Source organism: Varanus komodoensis, unplaced genomic scaffold (genome assembly GCF_004798865.1).
Source record: "Varanus komodoensis strain SLA01 unplaced genomic scaffold, ASM479886v1 scaffold90, whole genome shotgun sequence".
NCBI lineage: Eukaryota > Metazoa > Chordata > Lepidosauria > Squamata > Varanidae > Varanus > Varanus komodoensis.
The window spans coordinates 2657727-2676674 of NW_025336599.1; the positions used below are offsets into that span (position 1 = coordinate 2657727).

Consider the following 18948-nt stretch of genomic DNA (forward strand, 5'->3'; position numbering starts at 1 on the left):
CTTCTGTTCCTATTGAAATTAATAGGAATTATTCCTAAATTGCCTCTACACAGTAAAATTCTCATAGGCATTTTTCCAGATGCAAAGCTGTGCTCTCTCTTAGCCTGTTTTCTGCCATTTCTGCTCTTTTGCTGATGCCTAAATGCCCGCTCGGGGGGGACCAGCTCCCGATTTGGAGCAAGCGTAGAATAGTGAAGCTACCAACCAGTAGGCCGTCTGACTTGTTTACAACTACAACACCCATCATCTCTGGTCACTGGCCATGCTGGCAGTGGCTGAGACAAACTGTGGCCGAAACCCTCCGAAGGACACCAGGGCAAAGAATGTGGCAACGAATTAATCACCCTTAGTCAGACATCCTATTCGCATGTCCAAAAATAAGTCAAATTTGAGACCAAATTTGTCAAGTCAGCCCTGCCTGCAAATTCTGAAACAGTTACGGCAGTCGCCACCCGGCCTCTTTCAAAAGGCTGCCCCAGAATCGCAGCGGGAAAGGAGATCAGGGAACGGGCAGAGGAGGCCGTGAGGAAGGGAGCCGATGCGCCCTCGGTCAGCTGCCGCCTCTCCACGAGGTCAAGTTGTGAGACACATTTCATTTCACGCATGGGGCAGCCCACAGCTGAAGGGGGGCGGGGGGCTTCCCGGAGTGGCCGTGCTGGTGGATCCAGGCGAAGTTGTATAGCAGGGATTCCCAGCCTCTTCACATCTGCGGGCACATCTGGAATTTGAGGCACTGCTGTGGACACCACCACAAAATGGTGGATCTGGCTAGCCATACATGGCGGTTAAGAGGTCAAATGCGAGCTGGAGAGGAGGGGCAGCGATAGGGAACTTGGAGGCTAGGAGGGAAGGGAAACCAAGAGAGCAGAGCAGCTCGATGCTAGAAAGGGAGGGGGGAAAGATGGCTCTCGCATTGTCTAAGGACCTCCAGGAGAATCATGCTGACGCTTTTGATGCTCCTGTTTTACATCGCCTTAAAACTGGAGGATATTCTTAGTTTTTAATCCCACGATTTGCATAGCAGATTTCCTCACACTTTCGCACACGCAAAACTTGGAATAGTGAATATTAAACTCTATCTGAATCTATGATACCCTCTAAATCAGATCTGCTTTGTCTTTGTTTTCACGCTTCCAGCCCTTGTGAACAAAAGGATGAATGTTCTGAAGCAGTGGAAACGCCTGTGGAACTGGCAACCAACTTCTGAAGACTCGTTTTCCTGATCAAAGGAGGCCATCTGGATCAAAGGAGGCCATCTGGCAAAATCCAGAAGCCCTATCCCTTGATCACCCTCCCCCCCCCCGCATTTTTACCAAACAATATCAGCCAGTGTGGTGTAGTGGTTAAGAGCGAGGGACTGGGACTCAGGCAATCTGGGTTCTAGTCCCCGCTCGGCCATGGAGCCAACTGGGTGACTTTGGGCCAGTCACAGACTCTCAGCCCAACCCACCTCACAGGGTTGTTGTTGTTGTGGGGATAAGATGGAGGAGGAGATGTAAGCTGCCTTGAGTCCTTTGTAGGAAAAAGGCAGGATATAAATCGGAAAATAAATAAATATCTCGCCTGTAGCTATTGAGCTATGGAGGCCATCACAAAAGGGTAAAAAAGTAGGGAGTCTGTCTCCACTCCCTTGTAAACTGAAAACTGGAACACAGATGGGAAATGTTGCACATCATTTTCTGAAAGAATAGCCCTGCTTCTTGTCACACACAAGCTGGAATGAACCTGAGCAAGCTTCAAGCTCAAGCCGCCAGTTTCAAAACAAGCCCACTTCAAACTGCCTTTTAAAGTCATCATCATTTGTTATAAACCATAATCTCTGGTTTATACACAACATTAAGCCAAGATTCTATGGAAAGTCAGCTAAGGACCACAGAAGTCCTCCATGCAGGAGGAGAAAAGTCTGGTTTGCTTAGATTTATCATAGCATATGCACAAAGCACAAAAGCGTGATTTAGTACCTATCATGTGCAAGCCAGACCAAATGAGAGGAGTGGCCTAGGGACTCCTAAGGGAGGACAAGGAAACAGGTTTCTCTTCACCCTCCGTGTGCGCGCGCGTGCGTGAATGTTTCACATATGCAAACTCTTTGGAGCAGACGTGGTCCATAGGAACGTGTCCATCTCAGGAGTGCATACAATCCTGAGAGCATTTGCTACAGAACAGTCTATAAAAACTTTATTTTTTTAAAAAAAATCCTCAAATCGTTTTGCAGGTGTACACATAGAAACCACTTACTTGTTCACAACACCCTTACAGCGTAATACGTTTACGCAGGGGTAACTTCCACCATGTCCACGAGTCTTTCCTCCAGTTTTTTGTAGGAATGCTGCTGCTTTTTTTTAACATACCCAAGATCGCTGCTGCATTTCCCCACCAGTATTCCCAAAGACCTATGGAACGCACTCCCGTCTGCTTGATGGTTCACATCTCCCCTTCATGGCCTGAAAGGAGCCTGTTCCATGCCTTTTTACATAGACTGGAAGTAGTATTTTCCCAACCCTAACCCTAAGCTGTGACTCAACCATTACATTAATTGGCCAGGTTATACCCATGGATTTTGAAAGCTCTATGAAATGCACTGCATTCAGTTTTGTATTTTCCATTTCTCCTTTCTGGCTTGAAAAGAGATTTTTCCAGACCTTTTCCCAACAGAATATAAAAATTTCCCAGACAAATCTGATATTGAGACTAAAGCCTGGTCTTGCCACCCCTTCGCTTCTTCATGAATTTCGGCAGTTGTTTAAACAACACACCATTTACCTTTATAGGACAAATTTCCAGATTCTGCAGATGTGAAAATGCCACTGAAGATGTGGCACTTAAGCTTGAGGGCTGGATTCCCTGGCAAAGCCACGGTCTGCACTGAATCCACTTTCCAGTCAAAGTCAGTGAAGGCCCTCAGAACCACACATGAACAGTTCAAAATATTGATTTTATTAAAAACTTTTCTATCCCATCACCTACAGGACATATCGGGACGGCTTACATACACCTCAACAACTACACTAAGTCAAAGGGCAGGCTGTGGAGATGAACAAATCCATCCATTGTGCTTTCTGTGCCACTAAGGCAATGAAGAAGTACAAGCGGCTAATACCTAGACTCCTAGAGTTGGAAGGGGCCATGAAGGCCATCGAGTCCAGCCCCCTGCTGTTGCAGGACACCAGCATCAAGATCTTCTCCAGTGAGTCCTTCCTTCTCATGAGGTGGCCAAAGTATTTGAGTTTTATCTTCAGGATCTGGCCTTCTAAAGAGCAGTCAGGGTTGATCTCCTCTAGGACTGACCGATTTGATCAGTGCCCCCAGATTGCTCTCACCTTAATAAACTATGGGACAAAGCAGCTGTATTTGTGAAAGATCCTAGACTGAGAACTGATCGCAGCTGCTCAGCCAGGCAAGAAATGCCCTCTGCACATGCTCAAGCACACTCTTGTCTTTATTTCCGCTACCCCACACCACGCCTGCCGCATTCCAGGAAAGTGCTTAAGAGGCCGTAGCAGGGCCCCTGCACACCCTGGCAGAGGAATGGGGACAAAGCCTCACTCGGAGGTCCCGTGAGGGAAGGGGTTCTGGAATTGTTCCTGGGCAGATCCGGCTCAGCACAGAGCCACTGCCTGGGACCCTGGTTCAGTCCCGGCGTTTGGCTTTTCCCAGTCGGGCCGGGAGCAATCCCTGCATCTGCGGACAAGCCTGGGATGCGACCACTGCGCTTTTGCCTGCCCGTCAAGGGCCCCCGGGCTGCTCGCGCGCTCCCCTCTGGGTCAACCTCGCGGGATCCCGTGCACGGAGCAGGCCGAGAGGCAGCGAGAGGAGCGATCCCGCGCACTGGGCGAGCCGCACGGCAGTCCAACGCGTCCGGGCCAGGCCGGCCTCCGGAACTCCCGCGCCTCGCGGGTCTCCCCGAAAACCGCCTCCGGCGCTGAGCTCGCTGCATCCAGCCGGCGCCCCCAGCGGCGGTGCGCGACTACAGCGCCAATCACCCGCGCAAGGAGGGGGCGGCGGGACGGCGCCGGAGGCCGAAGCTCCCGGGCCCGGCAGGCGAGGGTAACCGGCGACCGGCGGCGCGTCTCCGCCTCCCCGCGCGCAGCGGAAGGGCGGGCGGCGCGGAGGCGAGGGCGGCGCGGAGGCGGAGCCGCGATGGAGGCGCCGCCACGTGTCGGGGCCGAGGACGGGGAGGCCCCGGAAGGGCACCTGGCCCGCCGCTTCCAGCAGGGCTTCCTGGCCGGGGCGCGCCTGGCCGAGTTCCCCTGGGAGGTGAGCGCGCGCGGCCGCGGCGGGGGGTGGGGGGGGCGGGCCGGGGAGAGGATTTAGGGGGCTCCCGTTTCGGCGCGTCTCCAGCCGGGGCCCGCCCGGATGGCTTGCACCACGCGCCCCATCATCCTGCGCCAGCGCCGACCTTGCGGGGCTGGTGGAAGTATAACTCGGCGGGGTGAACGGGACATGAATAATTTGCCCCATCGGTTTCAGTAGGGCTGCCCCACGAACGAAAATTGTTTCCAAGTCCTCTTGTTGCGTTTTCCTCCACATGCCGCTTCGAAAAAGTGTGCTCAAGTGTGCGTTTGTAGCAGGAAATGATATAAAAATAGGCGGTATATAAAAGTCAAAATGAATCAAATTAAATGAAAAAAACGTCAAACGTAAAAAGATGAAGAGGGCACCTGCATTACATCCGTAGTTTTTGCGGTTGCTTCCATACATGCCAGTCCGCATCACCTAGCCGTGCTTCGAAGACCCTGACTATTTTAGACAACCCCAGCTCTGTCCTGCTGCTCACCCTGCTGCTTGTGATGGGCCCCAGGGAGGGAAAGACTCTTGCGTTCTGACATTACTTTTTTCAGTCCCTGCTTTCTGCCCTCCTTGGGAACCAGGGGCTGCCTTGCTAATGCCAGTGTGGAGTTGTGTCCAGAGTGCAGAGTGTTGGGCTGGAGCTAGAGAGCCAGGCTGTAGTCCTCGCTCCGCCAGGAGGCTCACGGGCTGCCTCTGAGCTGGGCACAACACTCTCAGCATGTCCTACCTCACAGGGCTGGGTTGTTGTGAGGCAAAAACAGGAGGACTAGGTCAGCGTGCCTGGGTCTCTTTCAAGAGGGGACGCTGGGAAGGCAACAGCTAACCGGCAGACTTCCTTAATTTTTGTACCCCAGATGTAATAGGAGAAGACTCCCTCCACCAGCCCATCGCTTTGGCACACGCCCCAGCCTCAAGATGTTCGTTCTCACTTTTCCTTTGGATGCAGCCTTGTTCCTCAGATCATCTGTCTCCTGAGCCTGCTTCCAGAGGCCAGCGAGCTGCCTCAGGAACCCCGCAGGTGCAGCATGAAGGCCACAGCCCTGCCCGGCTCTTTCTCGTAGGAACAGTAACTCAGCAGCGTGATGGGCTCAAGTTAGCAGGAGGCCAGATGCAGGCTAGACATCAGGAAGAACTTGCTGGCACTTAAAACAGTACGACAACAGAGGTTGTGGGCTATTCCGCACTGGGAGCATTCAAGAGGCAGCTGGGCAGCCCGCTGTCAGGGACCCTTTGGCTTGGACTCAGCGGCTTTACAGGCCCCTCCCAATTCTACTATTCTAGGATAACGTCACAGCACAGCCATCCCCGACCTCCCTCCAGATGTTGCATCGTTAGCTCCAGGCAGATGGTCACCATCCAGAATGATGCAAACTGTCAAAACATCTGGAGGGCGCCAGCTGGCATGTAGCCGCCATGACTGCTGCTTGCATGGATTTACCTTTGCGTGCCACCAGAGGTGACTCCTGGTGTGTGTGCGTGGCAGGTGGGGGGGCCCTGTTCCTTCTTTCCATCTTGACTGGATTTTCAGTGGGAGTGACAATTTGCCAAAAAAGGTGGGGGGGAAGGAAGGAGGGTTGCAGGAGTCAGACTCCGCCTGCAGACTGCCACCAAATTGCATGAATGAGGCTGGGCGCTGGCATAAGCCCTTCCTTGCACTGGGCCTCTACCGTGCCTTGTGACAGCCAGTTCCACAGTTTGCATGTTCTCGGAGAAGAGAGGGAGGGGTGCAACAGCAGCTCCCGTCTCTGTCTTTTCTCAGCCTTCTCCAACCTGGAGATGTCTTCCGATGTGTTGGATCGCAGTGCCCTGGGAAGTGCAAGGCGCGGGATTCCAATACATTCAAGAGCACCAGGTTGGGACAGAGGCACAGGAGCAGCTAAGCTGTCCCCTACACTGGATCCACACTGTGATCCACACTGGACCAGTTTCCTTCCAGCTGCCTTACAGTGGGGGAGTTGAATCTCTCTCAGCTCAAGGGCCAAATCCCCCCCTGGAGGTCCCCTTGCAGCTCATCCTGGTAGGGGTTGGAACAAAAGAGGTGGGATCAAAATACCTGCATATTCCAGACTGCATCCCCTGCTGCCAGTAACAAAAGCCTTATGAGAGGCATCCAGGCCCTTTGCAGTAGGGAAGAACACTGTGCTGGACCTGGGAGGGGGGCAGGCTGATTCCTTAGATGGCTTGGTTTTTATTGGGAATGAAAAGGCAGTTGCCCTGGATGCGCATTTCAAGGTCATGGAGATGCAGACTTTGCATGGGGAGGGTGGCCCTGGGAAATGGCCTCCAGACATCCAGATGGGGAAGAGAAGGGGCTTATCTCAAGGCTGCCCCCTCCAAGTGTTCTGAGAATAGGCAGATTTAACAACTGCTGAGAGCAGAACAAAGCTGGGAGAACAAGTGGTTCACCTCTGGGTCACACCTGTTTTGGCCCAGAATCTGGTGAAGGAGAATGGGACTCTCCCTCCATTCCGCCTTCCGAGACAGCAGCTCTTCAGTTATGCAAAAATAATGTTTTCACCCCGGCTTACATTAATATCCCAGCATTATCCTAAGGTAACTCGGGCATGACCTTTCCTGGCAACTCTCCCAGGGCTAGCACATTTTGCAAGATACACTGCCTAATCCTCTTCTACAGTAGAGGCTTAAAATGGAAAAGCTATCCTTAATCCGTAATTAGGCCATCTACCCAAGGGCTCAATTAACCCAGCGGTGAACTTGAGGTAGTTTTGCTGGAGATGGACTGAACAGAAAGTTTGGCAAATTCAGCAAAGGCTAAGCAAGTTGTCAGCAAAAATGCTGTTTCCCCCATTAGAGCATCCTGCTCACGGGGAGGGAGACCGGCAGAGAGTGGCAGGTTTGCACATTTGATGGAGCTACAGATGTGCTGGCGCAGGACCCGCTGCCCCACCATTCTTGCTTTTCTGACATACATACCCCAGAAGCTTTTGGGTCTTGTAATCTCTTGCAAGTATTTACCCAACATAAATTTATTGGCCTCCCCTATTGGTGGTCTTCTCTGCTAAACTACCGTTGTAATAGAGAAACAAACCATACACTAATATGTATTTGCATGCAGAGTTAGAATCAATTAGATGTTGACCAAGGCATTCCAACAGAAGCCTTTGTGCTGATGTGCTGTGACTTTTCCCAGCAGCAGCTGCTTTAGGTAAGACATGCCCTCCCCCCGTGGGGGGTGGCAGCTGCTGACACAGCAATAGTACATGCTCAGTTATGATGCAACATTGTGAGGAACAAACGGTAAACCTGTGGAAGAGAAGCGGACGTTGTCCTCTTTTGAATGAGGTCTGCCCCAAACCATCTGACGAGAGAACAAAATGAATGTATTACCATATATCATAGCTGGAAATTTCAAGAAAGTGCTATTACATCATTAAGAATTCCTGCTCTAAATTTCTGTTTAGAGAAGGATCGTATAAGAGCCAAAACAGAAACTTTCTTTGACTGCTCTGATTTGCTCAGAAAAGTTACTAAGCAAGATACTTTACTACTGCTCCTCAAACTAAATGTATACTGCTTTTAAAATGTTTGTCACAGTAAAGTATTTTGTATGGTGTCTGTGCTCTTGCATCCTGGAAGGCAGAAACTACTGAAGATGTTAAAATAAAACATGGAAAGACACCCTTAACATTAGAGTCTTCTATTTAAATAAAAGCAGGCCTTTTATAAATGTTCAGTTCCTTGGTGATATTTTGCTCCTGGAATAAGGCCTCAGATGTTTTACTTGATCCAGGATCAAACTAAATACAAAAATCCCCTATTGTAATAACCCTTGACCAGGACAAATCTGACAAATTTTGTATGGAAAAACTGTATGAAGAACACATGGATGAAAAATCAGGTCAGAAATTCTCATGGTATATTGCAGTGGAATTGGAAACCTACATTAGCTGTGGGTTCTTTTTCTCTGCCCAGAACATCCTCTCCAAAAGGATGGAGAAAATAGAATCGGCCTTCACAGAATTTTAGGCACGCCATTGATAATATGCTGCATCGTCAAGACAAAGAAGAAAATGGCTGACTAGGGCAGCCGTAAAAGTCACATTGCTTTTAGGCGAGGGAGTGCTTCTTCTTGATGTGATGCTCAAGGCATGTACAGAATTTGCTGTTACCCTTCCAGCTGTGTTTTGCAGATTACCAGGTGTCTTTTGTGCCACCATTTCTCACCAATAGAATTGAAGTCTGAACATGGGGCACTTACACAGTGGGTTTCTCGGACATCTCTATTGCCCACAGGCCAAAGCAATCCCCATCCCCTGAATTGGCGGTTCCCCTTGCCATTGATTATTTATGTGACCTGTTTTCTAGGATCTTGAAGAGTTTTTAAAGAATTCAAAGGATTCTTCAGCCCTGCTAACTATTTTGCAGAAGGTAAATATCTCAATCACTCTGAGCTACTTCATTCTCAATCTAGAACCCAGATTCTGTGAAGGAACCAAAGCCATAATTCTACTGAGGGAGGATTGGTGCCCTGTTGCAGCGTCCTTTCTGGGTTTCCCAGCTAAAGAGGTTTCTCTCAGATTTTTTTGCTCCTCTTTACTGGTGTAGACAAACCACATCTTCTTCTCATTTTAGCAAATTCTGTTAACTGGCTTTCAGGCCTGACAGCTTGTTTCATCCTTAAATTCTGCAAGATAAACTGCCACTTTTCTAGCATCTTTTTAACTTGCTGTTGCAAACATAGCACATACTGCTTTCCCTGTAACTTAGTTTGGTTTAGGATTTGCTTATCTTAAAAAAAAAATCTAATGGTTCTCTTGGTTTCTAGTAAGTATGCCATTGTTCCATGAGGTTGACATCTGGTCTTGTTTTGATGGTTTCAGACTGTTCTTCACTCACTGTCCTTGAAGTATCCACCTTCAGTCAAGTACCGAAGATGCTTCTTATCTGAGCTCATTAAAAAGGTGATATTGGGTTTACCCAGATGATGTCTGAGAGTTCCAGCATCCATGTTCTAGTTACCTCCAGATCAGACTACTGCAGTGTGCTCTTCGTGGGACCGCCCTTGAGAACAGTGTGGAACAGTTGCTTGATGACTGGTATAAAGCTGTCAGTCAGACTAAAGCATGCAGATTTTATACTAGTTTCAGTTTTCCACTAGTTTCTGGGCTCCATTTAAGGTGCTGGTTTGAGGCTGTCAAACCCCAACAACCTGGGAACACCCCCAGGAACTGCCACCAAACACTTTCTCTTCGTTTACGGCCGTGCCTCAGGTCCGTCTCCTAGCCAAAGTGGGGCAGCCTTAGCCATCTTCACTCGCTGAAAGAGGAACTGCTGTGACTGTTCTGATCCAGCAAGCTTTTCTGGAACGCCATTCTTGCTGTTCCATTATTAGTATTAATATTGCATTCTCTGCTGTATAGTGAAAAATTGGACATCCTTGCCAATCTGCTATATAACATTCTATAATTACTGCTAAACCAGCTTCTGGCTGCCCTGCTTTCACAGGCACCGTGCAAAATGCAGTAGTGCTTTATTGTTTGTTTGTTTGTTTGTTTGTTTAATTTCTAACCCACCCCATTGCCTATATGGCTCCCTGGGTGGGTTACAGCAACAAAATACAAAATAAACTATAAAATAGAATAACATACAGATTAAAATAAAATATAAAACAACAATTACAAATAAAAAACATTAAAACCAACATAAGATGCTCAACACTAATAACATACCCTTACTTAAAATGCTACTTAAAACAAGTTAACAATTAAAATACCGTCAAAAAGTTTTTTCCTGTCACCTAAAAGAATGTAAAGGCAGTGCCAAGCAGAACTCTCTGGGGAGCTCATTCCAGAGTCGGGGTGCCTCTGTAGAAAAGGCCCTTCATGTTACCACCCCCCTTATTTCTTGAGGGGGGTTCCCTCAGAAGGGCCTCAGATGCAGATCTAAGGTGTGGGGTAGGCTTACATGGGAAGAGGTGCGCCTTTAGATACCCTGGCCCCAAGCCATTTAGGGCTTTAAACACCGGTGTTAACCCCTTGAATGGGGAGCCAGTGGAGATGGTCAAGGACTGGCATTTCATGGGCATCTCTGCCAGCCCTCGTTAACAATTTGGCTGCCCTGTTCTGGACCAATTGACATTTCTGGACTGTCACATAGCAGTAATCCAGACAAGAGGCCACCAGTGCATGGATAGCTGTTGCCAGGCCCTGTCTGTCCACATATGGTTGCAGCTGGTGTATCAGCTTAAGCTGACAGAAGGCGCTCCTAGCCACCAAATCCACCTGGTGCTGCAGGGACAATTCAGGGTTCAGGAGCACCCCGAAACTGAACCCTGCCCTTTAGGGGGAGTGCAACCCCACCCAGGACAGGCAAGGACACCCATCTGAACAGTCGCACTCCCCACCAACAGTATCTCTGTCTTAGCTGGACTAAATTTATTTATTTATTTTTCTATTTATATCCTGCCTTTTCCTACAAAGGGCTCAAGGCAGCTTACATCATTCTCCTCCTCCATCTTATCCCCACAACAGCAACCCTGTGAGGTAGGTTGGGCTGAGAGTCTGTGACTGGCCCAAAGTCACCCAGTTGGCTCCATGGCCGAGTGGGGACTCGAACCCAGATCGCCTGAGTCCCAGTCCCAGCTCTTCACCACTGCACCACACTGGCTCTCAGGTTAGTAGCCCTCATTCAGTCCGTTATGGAGGCTCGGCCTTGATTCAGAACATTCACTGCCACACCTGCGTCTGAGGAGAAAAGAAAGGTAGAGCTGAGTGTCATCGGCATACAGATGACAACTCGCCCCACACCTTCTGCTGACCTCACCCAGTGGCTTCATGTGGATGTTTAGAAGCCTGGAGGCTAAAAACAGAGCCCTGCAGAACTCATCCCCATGGTCCAAACTGGCCTTTTTTGGATGGATCTGACTTGGTTTCCTAATTCCACAGCTGGCTACAGACCTCTGTTAGCCATCTGTGTGGTGTTCAGCAATCAGAAATTCACCCCACCTTTTTCTCTTTCCATACAGCACGAGTCCACAGCAGCTGAACCTCTCAACCAGCTTTACGAAGCACTCGGAGATGTCTTAAATACTGAAGAAACAACACATTGTTATAAAAGCTATTTATTGGTAATGATGATGATAATGATGTATCAAATGTGAACTACATACTCACCTTTTGTGTTCCAGAGTATACACCCATCTTCCCTGATTCAGAGGCATCTGTTAGAACTCATACCCCCATAGTCCTCTATGTGTTTATTTGGAAAGAATTGCTGCTTGATACGGTCTTGTACTCTTCTACTTGGCAATTATCCTTTCTGAAAGCAATAGGGCTTTCCCCAGAAATGCAGTGCAGAAATCTTAGTTTTCCTTGATTTTCCTGTGATGAGAGCTGAGAACAAAACTGCAAGAAAGACTTAAAATAGCTTTTCCCAGCCTTGTGCTTCCCAGTTGTTTGGTACTTCAACTCCCATGAGCCCCAGCTATTACCATGGCCAGTGGTCAGGAATATGATAGGCTACAGTCCCAAATAACTGGAGGCCCCTTCAAAAGACAAGGTGCCAGAAAAGGCTTCCAAGGCAGCTTAAATATAATCAGAGAAACAAGATATTCCCTGCTCACATCTAACAATTGAAAGAGACACAGCACACAAGGAAAAAGGAATGAGGAGGGCAGAGGAATAAATCTTTCAGCAGGGCTGGTGGGGGATGGCCCTGCTTCCCTGTCTCATACCTTGCAGTACAGCCTGCAGGAGTGGCTATATATAAACATGTCCCAAATTGGATGGAACTGGACATTCCTTGCAGAACTTTTGTTTCCAGAGAAGGTAATGAGAGGGTTTGCTGTAAGAGAAGCAAGTGCTGATAAGATAGCCTGCAACAGATGACCTTGAAAAGAATGGAGTCCCTGACTGAAAAAGGTATCAGCCTTGCCCCAATTTAGGGCATTATGTCTTCAGAGCATTCCGAGATACTTGGTTTCACATTTTGCTTCTGCACTGCTTCAAACCTGGCCAAGAGGCTGAAAGACACATTTCAAAATGAGTAAACCAAAAGGAACAGTCAAAACACCAATGCAATGGAGCAACGTCCCAAAGCTGCTTCAGTCTGCTTCTGACTGAAACTGCAAGAAAAGCCACATTGGTTTTTACTCGTTTCTCTACATCTGGGGTGAAAAAAAGATTCAAACTGGATTTCTAGCCAGTGTGGTCCTTTTTTCAAGCATGGTAAGCCAGTTTCTGGAAAGCTGCCTTGGCATTCCACTTACTAAGTCATTTTTAAAGGGCCATGTGTCAGTTCCTGAAGCCATTCCTCCCTGAGCAATCCTCTGGGCAAAAGGGTTCCCTTGTGGTGAAAGTGGTAGAGATGAATTATTTTGCCTGCCCTTGCATTTCCCAGTTGGTTCAATTCTTTGGTTGTAGCAGAGGGAGGAAGAGGACTTGCCGGAAGAGGGCTGACGAATATTGATGTGCGGTGGGAAATACTTGCAGCTGGGCAAGCTTTTCCTTGGGCTGACAAAGGTATTACCGCTTCTGTGGCTGCTGGGGCCTCCCGACAAGCCCTGCACCAGGTGGCATTAACACTGAAAACACGCGAAGTGGCTTGTACTGATGCATTTCTTGCAGCCCTCGGGAGATGCCGTTACCCTCTGCGAGAGCACGGCCATCATTTCCAGAGGAACCACGGGCCTCGTCACGTGGGATGCTGGTCTCTACCTGGCTGAATGGGCCCTGGAGAATCCTGTCATTTTCAGAAACAGGTGACCATTCCTCATTGCCTTTGTTCTCTGTTTTGGGTAAAGTGGAGAGCCAGCTATTCAACAGCAGATGGATAAACCAAATAAAAGAGATCACAGAGTTTCAAACAACAATCCTTAGAATTACTTTGAAGAAAAGAGTTAATAGGCAAATGTTACAAGTCTAGATAGATACACCCTAAATACTACATGAGCAGTAGCTTCCTAAAACAGCTAAGGTTTCTAGATACATTAACAACTGTCATAGGTTTAGCATTTTCCCAGTTCTAGAAGCTCTAACGTTTTCTTTCTTCTAAGACTGAGCTCTCTGTTTCTGCCTTAAGCATTTCTATCTTTAACCTAGTAATTTCCCCTCCCCAGCTCCAGCCGATCAGAAGCGTAGTTTCTTGTTCCCATTTGCCCTACATTTCTTTTCCTAAATTCTTCCCCTGCCCTTCCATTAAGATTTCTACAAACCACTTTTTTTCAACGTCTCCTACAACGTAGCATTTGACCTTTGTGTGTGCGCACACACACACCCACATAAGATTTAACCCCACAGTATTTTTTAAAACCCCTACAAAACAGAAGACCATTCAGAGCGTGCAAAAGATTCCAAGTTCAGTCCGCTGCTCCTCCAGTTAAATTGTTGTTGTTGCTAGTCACAAAGTCACATCCGACCCATCAAGACCCCATGGACAACATTCCTCCAGGCCTCCTGTCCTCCACCATCCCCCGGAGTCCACTCAAGCTCACGCCAACTGCTTCAGTGACTCCATCCAGCCACCTCATTCTCTGCCGTCCCCTTCCTCTTTTGTCCTCAGTTGTTCCCAGCATTAGGCTCTTCTCCAGAGAGTCCTTCTCATTAGGTGGCCAAAGTATTTGAGTTTCATCTTCAGGATCTGGCCTTCTAAAGAGCAGTCAGGGTTGATCTCCTCTAGGACTGATTGGTTTGATCGCCTTGCAGTCCAGTTCAATAGACCTTTCCTATTCCACCGCCCAGAGATCCCTGCAAAAGACTCTTGGAGAGCAATTCTGTGTCTAGAGAAGCCACAGTGAGCTAGACAGGCCATGAGTAAAGTCTTACGTTCCAACGTAAGCTGGATTGCTGCTTGAATCCAGGGGCCATAGAAGCAGATGTAAGCCAGAACAAAAGAGCAAGCAGCAGATGTGGGCGTGAACTGGCCACAGTTCTGCACTTACCTTTCTTCTGTTTCCAATTTTCTTTAGAAGTGTGTTGGAATTGGGAAGTGGGATGGGACTGACGGGAATCACCATTTGCAAAGCCTGCCATCCCAGGGCGTATATATTCAGCGATCACCACCAGTGTGTCCTTCAGCAGCTGTCGGAGAACATCCATTTGAACGGCTTCTTTGTGGAGTCCGAGTTTTTCCAGCAAGCACCAACAAGTGCCGAAACCCGGAAGGCAAAGCACACTGGACCACGGGGCCCGGGCATTGTCGTAGCCGAGCTTGATTGGCACCTGGTTACAAAGGAACAGCTTGCCAAACTGTGGGCTGAAGTGGTCATTGCTGCAGGTATGCCGCTCTGTTCTGAGCAGCGCAGAGGAATGCTTGATTCCCCCCTTGGTGGGGAGCCCCATCCCCGAAACAAGGCCGTGATTCTAGAACCCAGAGAAGAGCACTCTTCTGTTTATTTCTGACCCATTGTCAAATACATCATGATTCCTGGGTCTCTTGGAATCCTGCACTGGGCAGGGCTTGGCCTCCAAGTCCTGCCCCCTGGAGCTTGTGGTCCTCCAGGTATGTCGGCCTACAGCTCCCGTAATCTGTCATAATCTGGCTACTGCTGATAGGAGCGGTTTGCCAATGCCGGCCACAGGTTACCCAACCCTGCCCCAGAGGAAACCAAGTGCAAGGCAGCTGTGATTAAAGAGAACAGCAGGCATCCCTCTGAGCACCATTATAACAACTGAGGTGCGGAGGGATCGCAGCTGTTACCTGTTGCAGGGGGAGGTGGGGAGGGGACTCAGCAGTGCTGAGCATGCTCATGTCTCCCTCTGGATTCTCCCCCCACCCCCTTGTCTGCAGCCCTGTTGGCCCTTTCAGCCGAGTTTACGGTTTTTTGGGTTTGTGAAGATTTTGGTTTAGCACAGTGTCTTCCACCACGGCTGAAGCCATTTCAAGCCACCTGGCAATGGCACAACGTTTTATATTTTTCATTCATTAATGCCGTAGTTGTTTTCCCCTTTTTCCCTCGAATGCCCCGTTCCAAACCAGATGTGGTGTATGACCCAGAGCTGACACGGTCTCTTATCAGTGTGCTGCAAAAGCTCTCCAGTGACAACAGTGGCAGACAAGCCCCGGACGTCTACATTGCCATCACCATTCGAAATCCGGAAACCTATTGCTGCTTTCAGAAGGAACTTGGTAGGTCTTGTTGCCTCTCTGTGCACCGTGGTTCCGTCCTCTGGTGAGGGATGCAATGGAAAGAATCCACATTGCTGGACTGTGCCCAGATTAATCATTCTGCTTAGTAGGCCAAAGTCTCTGCCTGTGGACTCACTGGTGTCTTTCAGGTGAAGCATGAGCCTTCTGTCTACATGGTCCATCTCTTTCTTTCTTCATGCACCAAGGCAAAAGACTTCCTGAGTCAATTAAACCATAGTTTCCCATTACACCCAACTGAGAAACTATGTTTTAGCAGGGTGAGAAAAAACCAGGATCTTAAACCACATTCAGACCATGGGTCCAGGTCTGGTTTGTTTGTTCTGATCCTGATAAGCACAGATTTCCGATCCAGATATGAGAAGCTGATTAATCCAGAAAGCCTCACATTGCTGTGCACCCAAAAAGGTGGCAGGAAATGCAGGAACAGGGCTCAGACGTGTTTCCTCTGTATTAATTTTGCGCAAGTCACCTTTTCTCACTCCTCGCCCTCAACACGAGAATAATCAGCTATCCCACAGCACTGTTTGGAGGGTGAAGTACAATCAACACAGTGCTGCAATGAAAAAATAAATGATTTCAAAGAAGTGGCCTGAAATACAAGAAAGGGCTGCAAACGTTAAGGGCCCTGGCAGCCGCAGTAGACCAAGTGTGCAATCCGGCAACTGCCAGGGCTGCTGTGCTGGTCCTTGGCCAGCAGAGGGGGCCCTGAAGCGGCGTCGGATCTCGACACCAGCCTTCTACGTGCCCTTGCTACACTGCGCCCGGGCCGTGTATAGACACGTAGCTCCCCTGCCTGCACACTGATGTGGTTCAAGTCCAGGGACTGCTGGGTCACATGTTCTGCTAGTGAAGTCTAAATTCGTCCCCGTGGGACGAGTTCAGAGCACAGGGTGGAGGTGCTCAAGGAGAGCATGACATCTAGGAGAGGAGAGCCATGTCTTCATTCTCTCCCCTGGTGACCAACGAACACAAGATCTGAATCGGGCATCAGTAAGTTGCATAGCGGGAAAAGCTTCTGCAGTGGAACAGTTCAGCCGCATCACAGCCGTCTTATTTACTAGCCTGGTCCCAAAAGGTGACCAGAAATTGCCTGGCGGCAAATGCATGAAACTCCATGGACCAGCCTGCGAGGAGGACCAAGCACTCTGTCCTCCGGGCCGAACACGGAAACGCTGTGCTCTGCCTCTTTTCTGCCAGCCCCCCAGTTACCCACGAGTCAGCCACTCTGGTGGCCTTATTTGCAAGGCGGGTGCATCCAGCTTCCTCTGGGGCCATTTCACTGATGCGCGTGACCTCCGTGCACAGAAGCACTGCAGGAAAGCAAGGCTGGGAGGCCTCTGTGCACGTGGAGTGCATCCAAGTTGCTTCCTTCTGCACTGTTTTTCTGAAGGGCAAGTGCACATTGCTAAAACACCACGTACAGTGGCACCTTGGCTCACGAACTTAATCTGCTCCAGGACTCTGGCCCTGACCCAGATTGGTCGTGAGCCAAGTTAAATTTCCCTATAAGGTTCAATGTTAATCTGTTCTGTAACTATTTTTTTTAATTAGAAAAATGTGAAGCAAAGTGACGAACAAAGATCACAGCCATCTCTCCCCCCCCACAACACAACTGCAATTGTGCCCGTCATCCCTGCACACACCCACCATCCCAGTGCGCTGGGGGGGAAGATGAGCATGATTGCGGGCGCGCTGGGGGGGGAGACGGGCGCAATCATGCTGGGGGAGAGGTGGCCAAGATCGTGGTTGCGCTCATGCAGGAAAGACCGGCATGATCACAGCCATCTCCCCACTTGGGTGGTGGGGGGGGGGGGGGGGAGATGGCCGTGATCACAGTTGCAACCCAATGCGGAGTTCACGACCTGAGTCAAAATTTTTATTAAATGTTTGTTCGTGACATGATTTGGTCGTGAACTGAGGCGTTCATGAGCCGAGGTACCACTGTAAAAGGAAGCTAGAAAGCATGTGTGATCCCCTCTCAACTGCCTTTTCTAACCAACAAGTAGCGAAGAAAGGAAAGACATATGTAAGACACCTGACTCTGACGAGGCACTCTGTGCAGAAACTGGACATTAGAAGTAATAGGAGCCTGTAAGTACAAGTAAACACGCTGGGTCTATTTTGCTGAACGAGGTACATTTATTGTTGCAACAGTGTAAAGGATCCATTCATTGACTTCATTCAGTGTCCAGAGTGGCTGCTTGAGAAATGGATATAGAGGGACCAGTCAGCTCCAAGAGGAAACACATTTTCCACAAGGGAAGATTGTATCCAAAGAATCTGTGCAACGTTTATTGGTGGAACTTCTTGCAGCTTGGCTTGTGAACCCAATACACGACTGGGCTTGAGGAGGCCCTGGGGAAGCCACGTGTGCCTTGCATGTGTGGCATTTTTTAATTTCAAAGACCAGATCCTTCTCACAGCTAATCCTAGCAGTTAAGTTATGAGAGATAACTAATTAGAAGTAACTAATAGCTCCTGGAAAGAACTCCACTTGCATAGTCTTTTCGCTCAGAATGCTACTTTGGGCCAGACACCCAGCCCAGGTATCTCAAAGGCACCATTTGCCAGTGAAACAATTGGGATTCCTAATGCATCGGTTCCATTCAGTAAATGAGACCAGATAATTAGAATCTCTAAAATCTGCTGACGAAGTGGGACAAGGATTATTGCAGAAACATCCCAGGGTGACACTTCTCTTCCCATTTCCCATTCCAGAAAAAGTTGGAATCAGATGGCAACTTGTTCCCAGCCCTCAGAAGAACCTTTTTCCTTATGACCGCCGTGCCACAATAAACATTTTAAGACTGCTGCTTTAAGTTTTCTCCCCAAAACCCTCATCTCATAATTGGAACCACTTCAACCAGTCAAGCACCTGCTGTTGCAACCAATAGAGGCAAGCTGAAGTAAAACTCTGGAAGCAAAGGTACGGCTTCACAAACTCTGCCTCCAGAATACTTTGCTGAACTGTACCGTGCGCTGCTTACCGGCATTATCTTTACCAAGTGAACTGTGCAGGAATAATTTCAAAAGAGTTGTATTTGTGCTGTGTTCTTTAATTATGTGTTTGTCCTATTTGTCGTGTCAGAAATGCACTACAAGTAGGGAATCCTGGGAGGTGGTGGTGGCCTCATCAGTGAGGGTGTTCAAGGAAAGACTGGACAACCACGTGTTGGGGATCACATGAGTGAAGCCGGCTGGACCAGACTTGATGACCCAGGAAGTCCCTTCTGACTCGTGCTGTTTCTATGTTTCTAACTGGGCATATTTAAGCCTGACAACGACTGGGGGCAGATAGGATAGCAATTTCCAACTACTTGAAAGGCTGCCACACATGGGAGGGCCAGAATCTTTTCTCAGTAAGTCCAGACTGCAGGACACAGAATAATGGGCTTAAGTTACAAAGAGCCAAATTCCAGTTGGACATCAGTGATGGTTAGGGCACTACAACAACGGAACCAATGACCTCTCAGGGAACTGGAGTCCTGGCAGACTCGAGGGCCTTACAGGCCCCTTCCAGCTCTACAATTCTGTGATTCTATGAATGCTAAA

The 18948-nt window shown here is 48.9% G+C and overlaps 1 protein-coding gene across 2 annotated transcripts; it reads left to right on the forward strand.

Annotated features, from left to right (window-relative positions):
• Positions 1–4138: 4138 nt before the first annotated feature.
• Positions 4139–18436, forward strand: EEF2KMT (eukaryotic elongation factor 2 lysine methyltransferase). 2 transcript variants are annotated; one of them, XM_044418528.1, is made up of 9 exons: positions 4203–4257; positions 5145–5308; positions 8617–8679; positions 9132–9212; positions 11276–11377; positions 12876–13009; positions 14216–14523; positions 15226–15375; positions 18115–18436. In XM_044418528.1, exons 2-9 carry the CDS (start codon positions 5231–5233, stop codon positions 18213–18215), a joined length of 1017 nt encoding a protein of 338 aa, XP_044274463.1. In that variant the 5' UTR covers positions 4203–4257; positions 5145–5230; the 3' UTR covers positions 18216–18436. The 2 variants fall into 2 exon arrangements, with proteins under 2 accessions (XP_044274462.1, XP_044274463.1); XM_044418527.1 differs by lacking the exon at positions 5145–5308 and having other exon boundaries at positions 4139–4257.
• The last annotated feature ends 512 nt before the right edge of the window (positions 18437–18948 follow it).

Excerpts from the sequence above, each read along its gene's own strand:
- EEF2KMT (XM_044418527.1), top strand. The coding sequence starts at position 4,141 with ATGGAGGCGCCGCCACGTGTCGGGGCCGAGGACGGGGAGGCCCCGGAA. Across the intron at positions 11,378-12,875 it reads GTTATAAAAGCTATTTATTG|CCCTCGGGAGATGCCGTTAC; the intron begins GTAATGATGATG and ends CATTTCTTGCAG. Across the intron at positions 14,524-15,225 it reads TGAAGTGGTCATTGCTGCAG|ATGTGGTGTATGACCCAGAG; the intron begins GTATGCCGCTCT and ends GTTCCAAACCAG.